Source organism: Mustela nigripes, chromosome 3, assembly GCF_022355385.1.
Source record: "Mustela nigripes isolate SB6536 chromosome 3, MUSNIG.SB6536, whole genome shotgun sequence".
NCBI lineage: Eukaryota > Metazoa > Chordata > Mammalia > Carnivora > Mustelidae > Mustela > Mustela nigripes.
The window spans coordinates 14,597,202-14,617,994 of record NC_081559.1 but is presented as its reverse complement, the minus strand read 5'-3'; the positions used below and the strand labels follow the sequence as shown (position 1 = coordinate 14,617,994).

General features: G+C 42.6%; 1 protein-coding gene across 1 annotated transcript in view; it reads right to left on the bottom strand.

Moving 5' to 3' along the window:
* Window positions 1–18,714, bottom strand: part of LOC132013473 (cytochrome P450 20A1) — a 59,368-nt gene extending 40,654 nt beyond the window's left edge. The window contains exons 1-4 of the mRNA XM_059393244.1: window positions 18,555–18,714; window positions 9,666–9,715; window positions 8,763–8,929; window positions 5,598–5,740 (exon numbers count right to left, since the gene is read on the bottom strand). Of these exons, the coding sequence (XP_059249227.1) occupies window positions 5,598–5,740; window positions 8,763–8,929; window positions 9,666–9,715; window positions 18,555–18,626 (432 nt within the window). The 5' untranslated portion in view covers window positions 18,627–18,714. The remainder of the gene's footprint in view (window positions 1–5,597; window positions 5,741–8,762; window positions 8,930–9,665; window positions 9,716–18,554) is intronic.
* Between the last annotated feature and the right edge of the window lie 2,079 nt (window positions 18,715–20,793).

Below are 20,793 nucleotides of genomic sequence, written 5' to 3'. Positions count from 1 at the left end.
TCAGCAGGGAGCCTGCTTCCCTTCCTCTCTCTCTGCCTGCTTCTCTGCCTACTTGTGATCTCTCTTTGTCAAATAAATAAAATCTTAAAAAAAAGACGAGGAAATGAAAGCTCACAAAAAAGCTAAGTAACACATAATCATGCAGACACTAAATGGCAGAAGCAAGATTCAAAGCTTCTTGGTCAAGCTTCACCTTCACACTATAAAATAATGCTCTTTCCAATGAGCTTCATTAAACATAGGACAAAATAAGTAACTTCCTGTGAAGCACACACATTAGAAAAAAGTAGACAGCACAATCAAAGGAGAGAGAGAGATAAGAAAATCAGTAAGTATATGCAGATTGTCACTGTAATTTAGAGAAGGTGCACAGAGAAGGGTACATCACTATACCGGGGACTAGAGGAGGAGTTAGCCAGGCTAGATGAGAAAAATGTTTCTTGAAAAAAAAAAAAAAAAAAGAGCTAGACTCATTTTTACTGAGGGTCTATTCTACACCAAGAGCCAGATATACAGACATAATTGAAATAGACCCTCCCTCCATGGAGCATACACTTTAGGACACAGACATTCAAAGAATTATCCAAAACGTAATTAACAAATTGGCAAGTGTTGTAAAGGTAAGTACAGACTGTCATGACAGCAGCTAAAAGAAGACCGATCTAGGGACAGTGGAGTGATCAGAGACAGCTTCCCTGGGGAAGTGACATTCGAACTAAGAGCTGAAAGATGAACATGCATCTACTGGGTGTGGGTGCTTAGAACTGACAATCCAAGCAATGGGAACAGGATATACAGAGGCCTTGAGATGGGAGAGAAGAAGGAATAGAACTAAAAGAAAACCAGTGTGGCTAGAATATAAGCAAGCACAAAGGAGAATGGGAAATGAGGCTGGAAAAGTAGGCAAGCTAAATCATAAATGGTCTTTTTTTTTTTTTTTTTAAAGATTTTATTTATTTATCAGAGAGAGAGAGAGGGGGAGAGAGCAAGCACAGGCAGACAGAATGGCAGGCAGAGGCAGAGGGAGAAGCAGGCTCCCCGCCGAGCAAGGAGCCTGATGTGGGACTCGATCCCAGGACGCTGGGATTATGACCTGAGCCGAAGGCAACTGAGCTTAACCAACTGAGCCACCCAGGCGTCCCTCATAAATGGTCTTTAAAACTGCATTAAATACGGGCACCCGAGTGGCTCAGATGGTTGAGTGTCTGCTTTTCACACAGGTCAAGATCTCCAGATCCTGGGATTGAGTCGGTGTTGGGCTCCTGGCTCAGCTGGGAGTCTGCTTCTGCCCTTGCTTGTGCTCTCTATGTCTCTGTCTCTCTCAAATGAATGAATAAAATCTTTAAAAAAAAAATAAATAAATAAAACTATTTTCAATATTCAAGAGTTCATTCCAAGAGCAAAGGGAGGCCAGTGGAGGTTTTTGATCAAGGGAGAAATAAAATAAGAAATGCATTTTGAGGGGTGCCTGAGTGGCTCAGTGGGTAAAAGCCTCTGCCTTCGCCTAAGGTCATAATCCCAGGGTCCTGGGATCGAGCCCGCGTCAGGCTCTTTGCTAGGCGGGGAGCCTGCTTCCCCCGCTCTCTCTGCCTGCCTCTCTGCCTCCTTGTGATCTCAGTCTGTCAAATAAATAAATAAAATCTTTTTAAAAAATTAAAAAATTTAAAAAAATGAAATGCATTTTGAAAATATATATTTTCAAGGGTTTTGAACCTCAAGTCCACAGATACCAAAGTGTCTATGCCTAGAATGCACGAGTTCATGAACTTGAATGAGGGAGAAAAATCTTTTTTACTAACCTCTAATTGAAATTTAGCATTTCTTTTAATTGTGAATATAGGCCCTTGGCTGTCAGCAATATAAATTTCAAGTATGTTCACATCATCTTACACTTATTTTAAAACTGTCAAAATAATGGTTTTGTCCCTCATAATATCATTAAAGTTATAGAAGTTTTGGGAGTGCCTGGGTGGCTCAGTGGGTTAGGGCCTCTGCCTTCAGCTCAGGTCATGATCCCAGGGTCCCGGGATCGGGATCGAGCCCCGCATCGGGCTCTCTGCTCGGCAGGGAGCCTGCTTCCCCCTCTCACTCTGACTGCCTCTCTGCCTACCTGTGATGTCTGTCAAATAAATAAATAAAATCTTAAAAAAAAAAGTTATAGAAGTTTTGTACCCAACAATCCAGCAATCGTACTACAGGTATTTATCCAAAGAATACAAAAGCACGAATTCACAGGAATACATACATTCCTGATGTTTATAGGAACATTATTTATAATAGCTGAATTATGGAAACAGCCCAAGCATCCACTGGTTGATGAGTGGGTAAGATGGTATGTGTGCGTGTGTGTGTACGTGTGTGTACATACAGACATACACACACACACATATATATATGCACAATGAAGTATCACTTAGCCATAAAAAAAAGAATGAAATCTTGCCATTTGCAACCACATGGATGGATCTAGACAGTATTATGATAAGCAAAATAAATCAGAGAAAAACAAATACTACACGATTTAACTCATTTATGGAACTTAAGACACAAAATAAACGAACAAAGAGGGGGAAGAAAAAAGAGAGGTAAACCAAGAAACAGACTTATTTATTTATTTGACAGAGCACAAGCAGGGGGAATGGCAGAGGGAGAGGGAGAAGCAGGCTCCCGGTTGAGCAGGGAGCCCAATATGGGGTTCAATCCTAGGACCCCAGGACCACAACCTGAGCTGAAGGCAGACATTCAACTGACTGAGCCACTAAGCACCAAAGAAACAGACTCTTGGGGCGCCTGGGTGGCTCAGTGGGTTAAAGCCTCTGCCTTCGGCTCGGGTCATGAACCCAGGTTCCTCGGATCGAGCCCCACATCAGGCTCTCTGCTTGGCAGGGAGCCTGCTTCCCCCTCTCTCTCTGCCTGCTTGATATCTGTCAAATAAATAATAAATAAAATCTTAAAAAGAAAAAAAAGAAGCAGACTCTGAACTACAGGCACAAACTGATGGTTACCAGAAAGGAGGTGGGAGGGGGATCTAGGAGCACACTTGCTGTGATGCGCACCGGGCGATGTAAGAACTGCTGAGTCACTATACTGTACACCTGAACCTAGTATTACACTGTATGTTAACTAACTAGAATTTAAAAAAAAATTAAACAGAATTAACAGAATCCATTAAACGTAAAAAAAAATAAATTAATTAAAATTATGGAAAGTTTGGAAGCACTGCTGGATCTTGTTATTTATTTATTTGCTTGAGAGAGAGAGAGAGAGAGAGCAAAAGAGATCCCAGAGGGGAAGAAGCAGACTCACCACAGGGCAAGGAGTCCGATGCAGGGCTTGATCCCAGGAAGGACCCTGAGATCAGGACCTGAGCCAACAGCCGCTTAACTGACTGAGCCAGCCAGGCACCCTGGATCTCGTTATTTAATGCATTAATAATGATACACGTATATTAAAATACTCCAAGTTTTTAAAAAATAATATTTTTGTATTTATATTGTTTTCCTTTATAGTCACACATTTTAAAATGTTCTCAGAAGGAATCTACAGGTTTTGCCAAAACTACAAGGGGTACGTGTCCTAAAAAAGAAATTGAGAATCCCTGTAGAGGACAGAAAACCGAGTAGGGGAGAAGGGCAGAGAGAAGGTAGCAAGATACACTATCAAGGTAAGCCTATGGAAGCTTAAACTAGGATGTGGCCATGCTGAGAGACAGAAGTAGACCAATTTGAAAGACCAATTTGAAAGATATTTGGAAGGTAAATTTGACATCAGAGACTCTTTCCAAATGTATTTATCAAAAATACTTAGTGCTATAAAAATGCTTATAGTAAAATGGCAAATAAAAATGCCAGATCTGGGGCGCCTGACTGGCTAAGTCGGTGGAGCATCTAACTCTTGATGTCAGGGTTTTAAGTTCAAGCCCCATGTTGGATGTACAGATTACTTAAAAATTAAATCTTAAAAAAAAAAAAAGTTCAGAGTCTATAACTATCCATATAGTATGATGCTGACTAAAGTTCTACTGTGTAGAGAAAACACTAAAATGATAGGAAGGATTTTAAGACGTTAAACATGGTTATAGCTGAGTAATGGATACCATTAAAATTGTTCATTTTTTTCCTTAGGACTTTCCTAAATATTTCCATATCTTGTAAAATGACTATCAGAAAAAAGTAAGCATAATTTTAGTTATTTCTGGAAAAATTTTAATGACATGAGAAAATGTTTGTGATTTTTTTTAAAGATTTATTTATTTTTAGAGAAAGAGAGAACGAGAGGATGAGCAGTGGGAGGGGCAGAGGGAGAGGGAGGGGCGATCCTCAAGCAGACTCCTCACTCAGTGTGGAGCCCAAGGCAGAGCTTGATCCCAGAACTCTGAGATCATGACCTGAGCAGAAATCAGGAGTCAGATGCTTAAGCAAATGAGCCACCCAGGTGCTCCATGAGATGTTTTATAAAATTGTACATACAGTATGATGTTTTCCACACATACATCTACAGTGAAATTATGGATGATTTCTTGAAAGTTCGACTTTCCATGTTTTCTACCGCCACCATTTATTAATAATTCCACAAATGGATAGAGTTTTGAACAGAAGAAAGGATTCTTTAAGATTTAAAATGAGAGGTAAGAACAAAAGATTGAGATGGATAGAGTTTGTTGGTGGGGAAACAGGATACTGGGGGAGCTTACAGGTAAGGGACTCTGGTCTCAGCGAAGCTGGAGGCAAGCAAAGAGGTCGTCAGGACTGGCAATACTAGAGTAAGGGTGAAGATCTGGAACAGTCCTACTGGGACACAGAGAACTGTCAGGTAGCACACAGGGCTCAGCTAAGAATCTTTAGGGTCAAAAGGAAAATAATATGGATTAGTATTGTTCTCAAACTTTGTATATCATTTGTGGAACGAACTTTCTTTCTTTGACAGAGAGAGAGAAAGAGAGCAAGCACAAGTAGGCAGAAAGGCACGTGGGGGTGGGGAGCAGGCTCCCCACTGAGCAGAGAGCCCGATGTGGGATTTGATTCCAGGACCCTGAGATCATGACTGAGCTGAAGGCAGAGGCTTAACCCACTGAGCCACCCAGGTGTCCCATTAGTGGAACGTCTTAAAAAAAGTCAGGTCCCTCTCCCAGTATGACTCAGTTTGTATATGCAAATGCCCAGTAATCACATCACTCCAACTTACACAGGAGTACAGGTGTTTAGATTTCTGTTGTTTGTTTTGTTTCAGAATTTCAGAAGAATAAAAATCACCTTGGAGAGACAAGTAAGAGGGGGGCCTGGCTGGCTCAGTCAGTTGAGGATCTGAGTCTTGACTTAGGCTCAGGTCATGAGCTCAGGGTTGTCCGATCAAGCTTGGCAGGGGAAACCCACGCTCAGCAGGGAGTCTGCTTGAGACTCTCCCTCTCCTGCTGCCTCTCCCCTTGCCATGCATGCTCATTCTCTCTCTCTCTCCCACTAAAATAAACAAATAAATCTTTAAAAATAAATAAAGAGAGAGAGACAAGGAAAAAAGTACCAAGGGGAGACACACTAATAGTCAAAAATATACTATTATCTGTATTGTAGAATTCTGGGCCAAATTTCTTATCACCTTACCTTAAGCAGGAGAGCAAAATTACTCTGCAGAGACTTAGTCACACCACTTTCATATAATTTTTTCCTTGTGTGGTTTTCACTTACATTTGCAACACCAGAGTGATACCTTAATAATGACTTAAGCATGGTTTCAAAAGGGTCCGCTGAAACAGACAAATTAAACATTTGTGCGTCAAAGTAGTGACTCAGAAAACAAAACTGTAACAATAAAAACCCCAGCAGTAAAACAAACACATCAGGGAGGCAGGGCGGCAGCGGACAGCATGGCAACTTTTTCCCAACTCCTCTCATATCTTTCCTAGATATGAACAGTTCAAGAGGCAGTAAGAATTGGCAAGAATACCATATCCTGACTGGCAATTCTACTATAAATCATTAATACTTAACATAAGTTTTCTACCTACATGAAAACAGTATCTTTGACTTTATTAAAAGCTCATTCCACTGATGTTAAAGGAAAATTGTTGTAATGGTCATATATTATGGTTAAAATTATTTAGCTGAGTTCAGAAACGTTTTCCTTCTTCACTTAATTTTTAAGTATTTCTTTAATGACTATATTGTTTTCATACAAAAAATACATTGTCATTATAAACAATTAAAACAGTAAAATAAAAAGAATATAAAATTCATCTAAATTTCGCCACAGAGATTCCACTGAACATTTTCAAGATTGTTTTTTATAGCTGTTAACATTACTTAACGGAGACAGACAAAACACATGTCAGATTTTGTAAAGAATACAAGCCCTTCTTTCAGAGCACTACCAGGTCATTAGTGTGGTCATTTAAATAATGTTTACATGCCTCCCCTACTCCTCCAATTACACTATGAACCCCACAGAAGCAGAGACCGTGTCTGGTTTCACTCATGTGTAGAAAACTTGATGATGAAGAGCACAAACTCAGACCACACTGCCTACCTTCGAGTCCTAGCTCCATCACTAATTAGCTGAGCAACCTTGCATCAATGACTTACCCTCTTTGTATCTCCATTTTCACTAATATCTATTTCATTGGGTTGTTCTAAGGATTAAATGAGATAATATGTATAAATGGCTTATAACCAGTGTTGGCATATAGTAGGCTATAACAGATATTGGTGAACAAAATAAAATAAATTTATGTCATCATATTAAAGCCTGAATATGTTTTTTTATTCAGCCACTGAAAAATGTTTAGGAGTGCCTGGGTGGCTCAGTTGGTTAAGCATCTACCTTCACCTTGGGTCATGATCCCAGAGTCCTGGGATCTAGCCCCACATCAGGCTCCCTGCTTGGTGGGGAGCCTGCTTCTCCCTCTCCTGTTCTCCCTGCTTGTTCTCTCTCTGTCAAAAAAGTAAAATCTTTAAAAAAAAAAAAAAAGAAGAAGGAAAAAGAAAAACATCTAAGTCTGCTTCAAAAATTTTTTAATTAATATATAATGTCTCGTTTGCTTCAGGGGTACAGGTCTATGAATCATCAGTCTTATACTACTCACAGCACTCACCACAGCACATGCCCTCCCCAATGTCTATAACCCAGCGACCCTATCCCTCCTGCCACCCCCCAGCAACCCTCAGTTTATTTTGTGAGATTGAGAGTCTCTTATGGTTTGTCTCCCTTCTGATCACATATTGTTTCATTTTTTTCCCTCCCTACCCCCTACAACCCCCCTGCTCTGCCTCTCAAATTCCTTGTATCAGTGAGATCATATGACAATTCTTTCTCTGATTGACTTATTTCACTTAGCATGATACCCTCTAGTTCCATCCACATCATTGCAAATGGCAAAATTTCATTTCTTTTTATGGCTGCATAGTATTCCATTGTATGTGTGTGTATATATACACACACACACACACACATATACACACCACATCTATCTTCTTTATCCATTTATCTGTTGATGAACATCTAGGCTCTTTCTCAAATTTTTATTGTAAATAATACTAATACATCTTTTCTCATTTACATGAATATCAATTTATATTATTTACATGAATATTTATATTTATGTAATTTATATTATTTACATGAATATCAATTTATAACTTCCTTATGGTATCACTGCTAAGCCAAAGATCCTATCAACGTCCTCTCCCAAGTTTATAAAATAATTATATTCAGTGTTTCTCCATCCCCTCATCAACAATGAGTTTTGCCAATATTTTTCATCTATTCCATTCAGATAGGTAAAACTCTCATTTTTATTTGCATCCCACTAATTATTAGTGAATCTGAAATCTTCATTTGCTTACTGGCCATTTTTATTTCTTCTTTCTTAATTACCTTGTTTTTGCCCATTTTTCTACAACTGCATTTTATTTTTATTTTCTCACTAGTTTTTATTTACTTTATATATAATGGGTGGTAAATAGTTTCCCCATATCTCTTTTAAACTTCTTCATGGCACCTTTTATTTTAGAGAAATACAGTAACCAATTATTACACAGCATGTGTAGTAATATGTGGCCAACACTCACCTCTCTCTTTTTCATCCTTTTTTAAGGTGTTCTTTTGTACTGAAATTTCTCATTTTTATGCAGACAGTTTTACCTGTCTTGTGCTTGATGTCCTAGATTTCATGTTATGGTAAGAAAAGGTTTATCAACACCCAACCCCAATTTAATACCTAACCATGTTTTCTCCTAATACTTTCAGGACTTCACATTTTAATTGCCTGGAATTCATTTTGATGTAAAGAGTAAGGCAGGGATGCAGATTTATTTTTCCCCAATAACTAACCAGTTTTCCCAAACCATAAAATGCTCTCTTTATCATGTATCCTTGGTTTATCTACTGGACTACCTACTCTATTTCATCAATCTGTCTAGTCTTACAAGATTCTTTAAATTAATCTAAGTTTATAGCACATTGCTCTGCCTGATAGTATAAGTATTCCCCTCATTAATATTCTTTTCTAGATGTTTCCTACAGAAGCACCCTGGAACTATTTAAAAAAAAAAAATCCTGTTGGAATTTACATTGGGATTCTACTGCATATACCTATAAATTGAAGGAAAAAAATAATTATTTTACAGTACTTTGCCTTAAATGAGATAAGAACCTTAGCATAATGCCTAGCACATAATATAAAGCAGTCAATAAATGTTATCTCTTCTTACCCTTCATTTACAGATGTTTATTCTTAAGAGATAAGGATCAACCAATCAGATTAAACTTACATGTCTTATTGGGGTTGATATGCTGCTTCAGTACCTCAACGGTGCCCAAACTAACCACAAGGCGCCTGCCAAACCAGAAGGAGACCACAGGCCCGTATCTCTCATGCAAATTAACCAGGAACTCGTGCAAACTTCCACTATTCACAATATCTGGAAGATTACCATCCCTGAGAAAAGAGCAACATTTGACAAAACAACTTGGAAAAATAAGAAGTTTAACTTGGAAAAGCCAGAAAAACAATAGTTGACTCTGAATTAACTGTGTCAATAGATGAGAGCAGAGGTGCATGAAATGCAAATTACCAAGCTGCTTGGACATATTTAGATCTGGATTTGTCTGATATTTTGAGAATTTGTAACAGTTGAAGCCAAGTAAAGATACACAAGGAACATCTGCTCAGACAATAGAAAATGACCCAATTTCTGCAACATCTCATTCTGAGAAAGCAATGAACATCATCCTAGGCTAATTTAAATCATCAACCAGCTATGGCATTCTTTTCTTCTTACCTTCTATCTTATCTTTCTATTTTTAATACTCTCTGGCTAGAGAAAGTGAAAAAATATTTTTTAAGATTTGTGTTTTAACCATTTTCTAATTAATTAATTAATTAATTAATTTATAAGTAACCTCTACATGCAACATGGGGCTCGAACTCATGACCCTGAGATCAAGAGCTGGATGCTCTACTGACTGAACCAGCCAGAAACCACAAAAGCAATTAAAGTTTTTGATTTATACAGTCCTCCTTTCTGTTAATAAAGTTCAGGCTGTATGCCCAGCGATAAATTTAGAGTACACAAAGGAATTAAATAATCTGTGTAATCTAAAAATAGGTTTTAGTTTTGATACCAAAAATTAAGAGTTAACTCTATTGATTTCCCAGAAAAGTAACTACTCACTTCTCTTCAGTTGGAGTAATCCCCGGGATTCCTGCAGCTTGTCTAGAAGCCTTAAGGAGAAATTAAGAAATAGTTTAGTATAATGATTTGGTATTTAATACATAATTTAGTATATGATATATAACCATATATCCCATAAGTCAGATGTTTTGCCAAGACATCCACAGGACCCTAAGTGATGGCTTTCCATCTTGGCTGAATCTCAAGAATTCTTTCTATATTAAAATACAAAAAATGGGTGTGTATTTAAAAGAATAATCTTTTTGTTTTAAAGATTTTTTTTTAATTTATTTCTTTGACAGACAGAGATCACAAGTAGGCAGAGAGGCAGGCAGAGAGAGAGGAGAGAGAGGAGGAAGCAGCCTCCACACTGAGCAGAGAGCCTGATGCGGGGATCGATCCCAGAATCCTGGGACCATGACCTGAGCCAAAGGCAGAGGCTTTAACACACTGAGCCACCCAGGTGGCCCTAAAAGAATAATCTTAATACCCTTCCTGTGTCAATTAAATTAACAAGTTTGAAAAATTTAATGTCCATTCTAATCAACAAATACATAATTAAGCACTTTTAAACATTGTTTTCCTGAGTCTATATATGATCCCATCTGTCTTAGTTTTAAAAAAAAGCCATGCTTACAACAGACTCCTTCCTAAAACAGTTCTTTTTCTAGTTTAAGAATTTACCAAAATACAATATGATCTTCATCTTTTGCTTTAATGTAGCCATTACTGTGAGGGTCTGATAGTCAGTGAGGTGTGTGGCATACAAACAAGTTAACAAAATAATTTACAGCAAATTGTTCAAGTAACAACCTCTAAGAAATGAACTGGGGGAAAGTTTGGGGAATTTTAGTATTTTACAATTTTGTACCGGGTTTACAGTTGCTTTGTTTTGGGATCAGTGTTATTTTTTTTTTTTTTTAAGATTTTATTTATTTATTTGACAGAGAGAAATCACAAGTAGATAGAGAGGCAGGCAGATAGAGAGAGGGAGGGAGGCAGGCTCCCTGCTGAGCAGAGAGCCCGATGCGGGACTCAATCTCAGGACCCCAAGATCATGACCTGAGCCGAAGGCAGCGGCTTAACCCGCTGAGCCACCCAGGCGCCCCATCAGTGTTATTTTTTATGTAATTTTATGACAGTCATATTATTCTCTTTTTTTAAAACATTTTTTTGAATATTTTATTTATTTATCTGAGAGAGAGACACAGCGAGAGAGGGAACACAAGCAGGGGGAGTGAGAGAAGGAGAAGCAGGTTCCCCACTGAGCAGGGAGCCCGATGTGGGGCGATGCGGGGCTCGATCTCAGGACGCTGGGATCATGACCCGAGCCGAAGGCAGATGCTTAATGACTGAGCCACCCAGGCACCCCAACAGTCATATTATTCTTATAATTGTAAGATTTTTTACAAGATAATTTTAAATAAATATTTACTCCAGAATCAATTCTGAATTTTGTCAGTGATTTTGATTAATACTAATCAGAGTTTACCTATCTGACATTCTGCCCTTTTCTACCTAATTAACATTATAAAAGTAAATGAACAGTGTTTCTTTATTTGAACACTTTTTACAAATATTTTAATGAAAGGAAAATATTTATTTTTTTAAATTTTAATTCCAGTATCCTTAACATACAGTGTTACATTAGTTTCAGGTGTACAACATAGTGATTCAACATTTTTTTTTTTTTAAGATTTATTTGAGAGAGAAAGAGGGGGCACCGCATGCATGCGCACAAAGGAGAAGAGGGGAGGGAGAGAGTCTCAAGCAGACTCCACACTGATCAGGCAGCCTGATTTGGGGCTCCATCTCACAACCCTGAGATCATGACCTGAGCCAAAACGAAGAGTCAGACACTTAAGCAATGGCTACACTCAGGCGATTCAAGATACTTGAACATTTAAAGGCTAAACTATGTACCATCATGTAGCTGAAATCGCTTAATCATTTTCCTACTACACTGCTACTAAACATCTGACAGTTTCTTTTCTTTCTTTTGTTTTTTTTCATTAATATAAGTAGTTCTAGAAAAATCTTTGTACGACTTTACTTTTTTCCTCCTTTGGGGTAGGTATGCCAAAAGAGAAATACTAGATTGACTGGTATTAATTGAAGAGTTTTACTCTTTCCGCTAAATACTACAAGAACGCTATCTAGATACCAGTATGTGTAACTTGTATTTAACTGATAACAGTTAAATCCACACTGTATTTTGTCCCACAGTCTCATCAATGATAGAACCTTGTCAAGTTTAATATAAATAGAAGGGAAAAGGATGGAAAGAAATCCATAATTAGAAAGATATAAAGTCAGCAGTAGAAAAAAAAAAAAAAACCCTACCTTTTTTTTCCAGGCTAAAATTACTAATGACAAAACACGTTTCTTGATTTGTCTTCAAACATGACAGATTGATAACATTCATCAACTATCTTTTCTTCCTGAAACCCCACTAAATGAAAGCGAAAAAATTAAATAGGAGAAAACAAGGATAAAGAGAATGGGAGTAGAACAATTCAACACATTTTCTGAAAGTGTTAAGCTGTTGGAGAAGTGACTAACAGACATTGTAGAGGTCTCTTCTGGGGGTCTGCAGAGGAAAAAGGAGAACTCCTACAAGAAGCAATCAGATTTGCTTTCAGTAACTAAAAGACAGGGTAAGACACAAGGCAAGACATAGACTCTAACAATTCTTGAAAAGCTGGTGTACAGATCCCTTAGACACCTTAGATGTCTTTCTCCATTCCTGTGATCACTGTCCTTCTAGAAGGAGACTTCAAGACTTCAGACTCAGGAGATACAGGCCGGGGGCGGGGGGCGGGGGGAAACAGCCCCTATAATTCTAAGGGCAAATTAGAATTTTATACGAAGCCAAACTAGTATTGAAGAGTATAACTTGAACAGAAAGATTTTCAAACAAGCTAGGTAGGTCTCATAAGATGTATTTTCCATGCACATGTCTTTAGGAAGCTTCTGGAAAATTATGAGCTGCAGCGCATAAAGGGAGTGAAAGAAGAAAGAAACGTGGGGCATATAGGAAATAGGTTATAGAACACAGGTGAAGAGAATATCCACTATGATAGTAAAAGGACAACAGCTGAACTGAAAGAGACTGTAACCAATACCAACTGGGAAAGGATGATGGAAAGCTCCAGAACGGGTATCTTCACGGGAAAGAAAACGCAACTGATGTCTTTGAATATCTGGACAACTTCACAAAGTGGCGTTATGACAGAAATGTTTAAATATGTGGAAATGTTGAAATATTTGGAAAAAAACTACTGATAGACAAGAGTGAATAAACTCTAACAGTGTGGAAATACTAGAACAATCCCTCCCCAACAAGTCTAATACTGGCTTCTACAACTCCAGCCAACTGGAAGAAGGAGCCTTAGAAGTCTGTATATACTGTGGATAAAATGGCTCCTGTAGCAACCTCTACACTTCATCAGCAAAAATGAAGCATGAGGGGGACGCCTGGGTGGCTCAGTTGGTTGGACGACTGCCTTCAGCTCAGGTCATGATCCTGGAGTCTCGGGATCGAGTCCCGCATCGGGCTCCCAGCTCCATGGGGAGTCTGCTTCTCTCTCTGACCTTCTCCTCATTCATGCTCTCTCTCACTGTCTCTCTCTCAAGTAAATAAATAAAAAATCTTTAAAAAAAAAAAAAAATGAAGCATGAGGGGCACCTGGGTGGCTCAGTGGGTAAAAGCCTCTGCCTTTGGCTCGGGTCATGATCCCAGGGTCCTGGGATCGAGCCTGACATCGGGCTCTCTGCTCAGTGGGGAACCTGCTTCCCCCTCTCTCTCTCTCTGCCTGTGATCTCTGTCTGTCAAATAAATAAATTTAAAAAAATTTTTTTAATGAAGCATGAACCCCAGAATTCCAGGTAAAATGCTCTCCTACCCTTTACAACATTCACATCTGCCAGATGGCTAAATTGATAAGAGGGATCCCCAAACTGGCATGCACCCAGACAAGACCCAGCAAAACTTCCATCCCCCCAATTCATAACCTCACCACTGCCATGTGTCTTGAGATGACCCAGAATGCTATTATGACCTTTTCCTTATTGATATTAGACACCAATGAAGGCCAAGACCACCATCCCCAGGTCCTCCCTCATCCCGCAGACTCCTGTTCCTACAGAAGTTTATCCTCTTCCCAGATCCATCTCTCCTCTACTCACGTACCTAGCTCAGCAACATTCCCATGGTCATTCCCATGGTCATACATTAGAATTGGCGGGGGGGCAGCCAAAATTTATTCTTCAATAAGAGAGACAGCGTCAGCAGGTAAAGCTACAGAGGTTTCTCCACAGAGCATACATTCACAAGGGCATTATTTGCTTAACAGTGAGAAAGCCTCTGGTGTATTCTCTGTAACAATATCCATTTCACAGTTTAAACAGGTACTAGCACTGTGTTCACTTACAGTTCCAGGAGGAAAGGCACAACGTGGCAAAAAAAAAACCCTTTTTTTTTAGATCTTAAAGTCAGGTGCAATAACACGGGCAAACTTTTGATAATAGTTTTTTAAAAAAGGATTTTATTTATTTATTTGACAGAGATCACAAGTAGGCAGAGAAGCAGGCAGAGAGAGAGGAAGGGAAGCAGGCTCCCTGCTGAGCAGAGAGCCCAATTCGGGGCTTGATCCCAAGACCCTGGGATCACGACCCGAGTCGAAGGCAGAGGCTTTAACCACCGAGCCACCCAGGTGCCCCTTGATAATAGTTTTGATCCACTTTTCCACAGAGGGAGATTTCTCCACTCAGAAATTAAGGTCCTGAGGCGCATGGGTGGCTCAGCCATTAAGCGGCTGCCTTTGGCTCTGGTCATGATCCCAGGTTCTGGAATTAAGTCCCACATTGGGCTCCCTGCTCAGTGGGAAGGAAGCCTGCTTCTCTCTCTCCCACTCCCCTTGCTTGGGTCCCTCTCTCACTGTGTCTCTCTGTCAAATAAATTTAAAAAAAAAAAAAGAAAGAAAGAAATTAAGGTCCTTCTCTCTCCTTCCTTGTTAAAACATTAGAGGATGTTTCACCATTACATATACAAAAATGGGGGAGGGGAGTTTAAAAAAAAAAAAAGAATCATGAAAATATCTTAAATAATCAGCTGCTCCCACCACACATCAATTCAGGTTTAAGACAGGGCATCAGGGGCACCTGGGTGGCTCAGTGGGTTAAGCCTCTACCTTCGGCTCAGGTCATGATTCCAGAGTCCTGGGATTGAGTCCCAACATCGGGCTCTCTGCTCAGCGGGGAGCCTGCTTCCTCCTCTCTCTCTCTCTCTGCCTACTTGTGATCTCTGTCAGTCAAATAAATAAATAAAATCTTTGGAAAAAAAAAGAATGAATTCCCAGTTCTTCAATTGAGCAGCCACTGATGAACCAAATTAAGTCACCGCTCGGTGCCCACCCCTCCTGGCGGCTGAGGAAGAAGGCATCTGGAAAGCAGAGTACACCAGCACTGTATTGTACAGTGAACTGTATTTAAATAAGCAGCAACAACACTGACTCCCTAAGGACTAAAATCAGTCCATTTGCCCCAGGCCTCTAAGTCTCTTCTTAACATAGCAGTCAAAATGATGTTTTTTTAATTTAACTCTAGTAAAACGAAATTTCAATTCCTTTACATTTAAAATGTCACTCTTCTGTTGAAACCCGCCAGCGCTTATCTCAGAATAAAAGCCAAGTCCATAAACTAGCCTGCAACAAAAATCTGCCCTTCCTCCCCATCATTCTAACAGACTAGTCTCTCCCTCACTCCACTCCAGCCACACTAGTACTCTTGTTTTCCTGTAAAATACTAGTTTGGTTCCCCCTGAAGATGTGCATTTGCTATTCTCTTCGTCTGGAATGCTTTCCCAGATAGCGAAAAGCCTTGTTCCCTCATCCCCTTCAGGTCTCCGCTCAAAGTTCTCCTTATCTCTTGACCATCCTACTTTTTCTTTTAATTCCACTATAATTAACATACAGTGTAGTATTAGCTTCCGGGGGACCATACAGTGACAACACTTCTATGTAACACCTGGTGCTCATCACCACTGTAATCCTTCATCCCCATCACCTATCTGACTCCTCCCCGCCCACCTCCCTTTCTGGTATCCATCAGTTCTCCATAGTTAAAAGTCTCTTTCTTGGGATGCCTGGGTGGCTCAGTTGGTTGGACGACTGCCTTCAGGTCATGATCCTGGAGTCCCGGGATCAAGTCCCGCATCGGGCTCCCAGCTCCATGGGGAGTCTGCTTCTCCCTGACCTTCTCCTCGCTCATGCTCTCTCTCACTGTCTCTCTCTCAAATAAATAAATTAATTAAAAAAAAAGTCTTTCTTGGTTTATCTTTTTTCCCCCCTTTGTTCATTTATTTTGTTTCCTAAATGCCACCTATGAGAGAAACCATATGGTATTTGTCTTTTTCTGACTTACTTCACTTAGCATTATACTCTCTAGCTCCAGCCAGGTCATTGCAAAGGGCAAGAGTCCGTTCTTTTTTATGGCTGAATAATATTTCATTGTGTGTATATACATAGCTTTATCTACTCATCTACCGATGGACACCTGTGATGCGTCCATAAATCGGCTATTATAAATAATGCTGTTACAGAATAGAGGCGCGTGTATCCTCTTAACTAGTGTTTTTGCTTTTGGGGGGTAAATATCCAGGAGTGCAATAACTAAATCACAGCATAGTTCTACACAAGAAAGAAGTGTTGGCAAGGATGTGGAGAAAAAGGCACCCTCTGGCACTGCTAGTGGGAATGAAAGCTACTGTGGCCACTGTGGAAAACACTACAAAGTTTCCTTAAAAAACAACTGAGCAGGGACGCCTGGGTGGCTCAGTTGTTTAAGCAGCTGCCTTTGGCTCAGGTCATGATCCCAGCGTCCTGGGATTGAGTCCCACATCGGGCTCCTTGCTCAGCAGGGAGCCTGCTTCTCCCTCTGCCTCTGCCTGCCTGTGCTCGCTCTCCCCCCCCCCCCCCCGGAAAAAAAAAAAAAATTAAAAAAAAAAAAAAAAACTGACCGTTGTACTTGAAACTGACCGACGCTTCCAGATGCCTTCTGGAAACAACCCGACCTGTCACCAACCTTATTTTGCTCCATAATACTTAACACTAAAACACTATCTGGGTGTGGAGGGTATGTGCTATGGTGAGTGCTGTGAAGTGTGTCAACCTGGCGATTCACAGACCTGTGCCCTTGGGGCTAATAATACATCATATGCTAATTTTTAAAAATACTGTGTGTGTTTTCTGTTTATCTATTTCCTCTCACCCGAATACACATTCCGTGAGTCAAGAATTTCCTGCCTGGCTGTTCACTGCTGCAGCCCCAGCACACGGAACCCTACTTGGCACACATATTTGGCTGAAATAAACAGTGTTGTTTTCTATTAACGAATCAAAGGACAGTGTCATTCATAGATTATCAAAAACTCAAGATCTGGAGCTATGAAAGGCTTAGTTTCTCAGGAAGGGCCGGGGCGGGGGGGACAAAAAAAGGCCCTGGATGTTCCGGATTGTGTAGTTGCAATATTCCAGCCTGATCCGTGTGCCGGCTCTGGAAGGAACACTGAAGGTGTTCGGTCATTATCAGCGAGGCGTGCTGGCAGCTTTAGAACTTTTTCCACAAAAAACACCCCCTTGTTTTGTTTGACGGCTCTGGGGCACCTGGGTGGCTCAGGTCATGGTCCCAGGGTCCAGGGTCTGTGGGAGCCTGCTTCCTCCTCTCTCTCTGCCTGCCTCTCTGCCTACTAGTGATCTCTGCCTGTCAAATAAATAAATAAAATCCTTAAAAAAAAAAAAAAAACAAAGTATAGGGGCGCCTGGGTGGCTCACTGGTTTGGGCTGCTGCCTTTGGCTCGGGTCATGATCTCAGGGTCCTGGGATCGAGCCCCGCATCGGGCTCTCTGCTCCGCAGGAAGCCTGCTTCCTTCTCTCTCTCTCTCTCTCTCTGCCTGCCTCTCGGCCTACTTGTGATCTCTGTCTGTCAAATAAATAAATAAAATCTTAAAAAAAAAAAAAAACAAAGTATATGTGAAGTACAGTTCACATATAATAAATAAAATAAAATAAAATAAAAGAGATGACGGCTCCCCTACCGGCTCCTTTCGTTCTCAGAATCACTCTCGGGGGCCCACAAAGGCAAGGCGAGAAAGAGGCTGGGACGAGACTCGGAGCCGCGGCGCGGCCGCTCCGTCGGACTCACGCACTAACCCACCGCAACGCTCACGGCCCGGCTCAGCCGGCCGCCGCGGCCCTGCAAAGTGCAAGCCCGGCCCGGGCCTTGAGGACTTCGGGTTTCAGTCGTTACGGCGGGAAAGATGGACGGCAAAGGCAGCCGCTGCACAAAATGCTGGGAGAATCCTCGGGGAAAGACCAAGGAGTGGAGCGTCCCCCAGTTGCCTCGCAGACGCACTGGAAAACGTGATTTGGGTTGGGCAGAGTTACCGCCGAAAAGCCACCCAAGAGTACTTCTCGCGCGGACGGTAACCGAGGCGGGGCGACTCCGGGAGCAGGGAGGCAGGCCCCGGGGAGCAGGGAGGCAGGCCCCGAGGGCAGGGAGGCAGGCCCCGGGGGCAGGGAGGCAGGCCCCGGGGGCCGGGCCTGAGAACCCGAGCGGCCACGCGCTCTGGACCTCTCGGCGCCGGAGGGGCCGTGGGGCCGCCCACGCCGCTCGCCTCCGCCTCTCCGCGCTGCCCGCGCGCCCGCGGAGCGTCCCTGGCTCGGGAGCTGCCCCCGCGCGGAGCCGGAGCGGAGCGGAGCCGGAGAGGCAGCGGGAACCCTCCCCTCGGGCCCGCCCCCTGCGGCCCGCCGTGGGCAGAGCGACGGGGACGCGGGAAAACACAGAGGCTGGGGCGGCGGCCAGAGCCCCCGAGGCCCCGACGGCGGTTACCGGGTAGAGGTAGAGCACCGCGGCCACCAACGCCAGCAGGAAGGTAACGGCGAAGATCGCGAAGTCCAACATGGTTCTTCCGCCCGGGAGCCACGTCTCGGATCCCGCGCTCGGGCAGCAGCGCCTCGGCCTGGCCCGCGGCGCCGAATGGGCGTGTGGGCGGAGGCGCCCGGCGAGACCCGCGAGCCAATGGGTCGCCGGGGGCGGGGCCGGGCGGGGCCGACGGGGAGAGCAATGGAGCGCCGAGGGCCGGCGGCCGGGGCTGGGGCCGCACCCCCGGGCGGAGGGGACGGCCGCCGCGGCTTCGGGGCACGCCCACGCCTTGGGGGTCGAACCGCCCGGGAAAGCCGAGTCCCGGCTCCTCACGCACGTTTGCGGTTACTCTCGCTCTGCCCCGACCAACACTTGTCCCCGTGGTTTAAATGAAAACCCGTAAACCGGAGATTCTCACGCTGCGGCCCCCGGAGCACCAGCACCCACAGCAGTCCCCGGGGAATTTGCTAGAAACGCTGATCTCTCTACCTTATCCCAGACCTACAGGCTCGGACTCCGGGAGCGAGGGCGTGTGTGTTCTGGAACAAAGCTGTGGTCGTCCGTGAGAACCGCCGACCCAAGCGAACCCGGACTGGGGAGTGTCAGAGTCCAGCTCTGGTGGAGGCTCCTTGTTCCGCGAAGGAACTTCTGTGAAGCGCTCATGGTGGGGCTCCCAGTGGAGCCCCGGACTGCTCAGGGACGGGGTCCTCACGCTAGAGCTGCAGTAAATTGGAATTTCGAAGGTTCCATCTCCTTCCTGTAAAACAGTGGAAATACTACGACACAGAGTGGCCCGCAGAAATAAATCGGATATTTTATGAGAAGTTCTTAGCACAGCTCCTGGCAAAATGCTCGTTAGTATTTAGCATAAAAATACCCTAAGATCCCTCTTCTTCTTCTTTTTATTTTTTTAAGGTTTTATTTATTTATTTGACAGACAGATTGATCACAAGTAGGCAGAGAGAGGGGGCGGAAGCAGGCTCTCCACTAAGCAGAGAGCCCCATTCGGGGCTCCATGCCAGGACCCTGAGATCATGACCTGAGCCAAAGGCAGAAGCTTAACCCCATGAGCCACCCAGGCACCCCTCTGATCCCTCTTCTTTCTCATAAGTTTTAATTATGGACAATGTAAGGCAAAGCCCGTTAGTTACTGGTGCTCCATTTTGTGACCGCGTCCTAAAAGTACAGATTTTTTTTTTTAAGATTTTATTTATTTATTTGACAGACAGAGATCACAAGTAGGCAGAGAGAGAGGAGGAAGCAGGCTCCCCGCTGAGCAGAGAGCCAGATGTGGGGCTGGAACCCAGGACCCTGAGATCATGACCTGAGCCAAAGGCAGAGGCTTTAACCCACTGAGCCACCCAGGCATCCCTAAAAGTACAGATTTTATAGTTTTAACGGCATAAAGTCTGTCTCTCTCTCTTTCTCTCTCTCTCATACACACGCACACACACGCAGCGATTTGGTAAGGGAAATCATTCGAGATTGCATTTTAGAATGCCTCTGTCTTCGGCTCAGGTCAAGATCCCAGAGTCCTGGGATAGAGCCCCACATCAGGCTTTCTGCCCAGCAGGGAGCCTGCTTCCTCCTCTATCTGCCTGCCTCTCTGCCTACTTGTGATCTCTACCTGTCAAATAAATAAATAAATAAATAAAATCTTTAAAAAAAAAAAATTAAAAACTTTAAAAAAAAGATTTCAATTTTTAAATAAAGTATTTCAAAATTTAAACTATTTAAATTTTCAAAACTTTTTTATTCTTTTTAAGATTTCATTTATTTATTTGACAGGGAGAGAACAAAAGCGGGGAGGGAAAGCGAGAAGCAGACTCCCTGTTGAGCCTAAACTCCCATTGGCGGGGTGGGGGGGGGGGTGCCCTGAGGCCAGCTCTTTTTTTTTTTTAAGATTTCTTTTCAGCATTGTTTTTGCACCACACCCAGTGTTCCATGCAATTGGTGCCCTCTCCAATACCCACCACCTGGTACCCCAACCTCCCACCCCCCACTTCAAAACCCTCAGATTGTTTTTCAGAGTCCATAGTCTCTCATGGTTCACCTCCCCTTCCAACTTCCCTCAACTCCCTTCTCCTCTCCATCTCCCCTTGTTCTCCATGCTATTTGTTATGCTCCAGAAATAAGTGAAACCATATGATAATTGACTCTCTCTGCTTGACTTATTTCACTCAGCATAATCTCTTCCAGTCCCAGC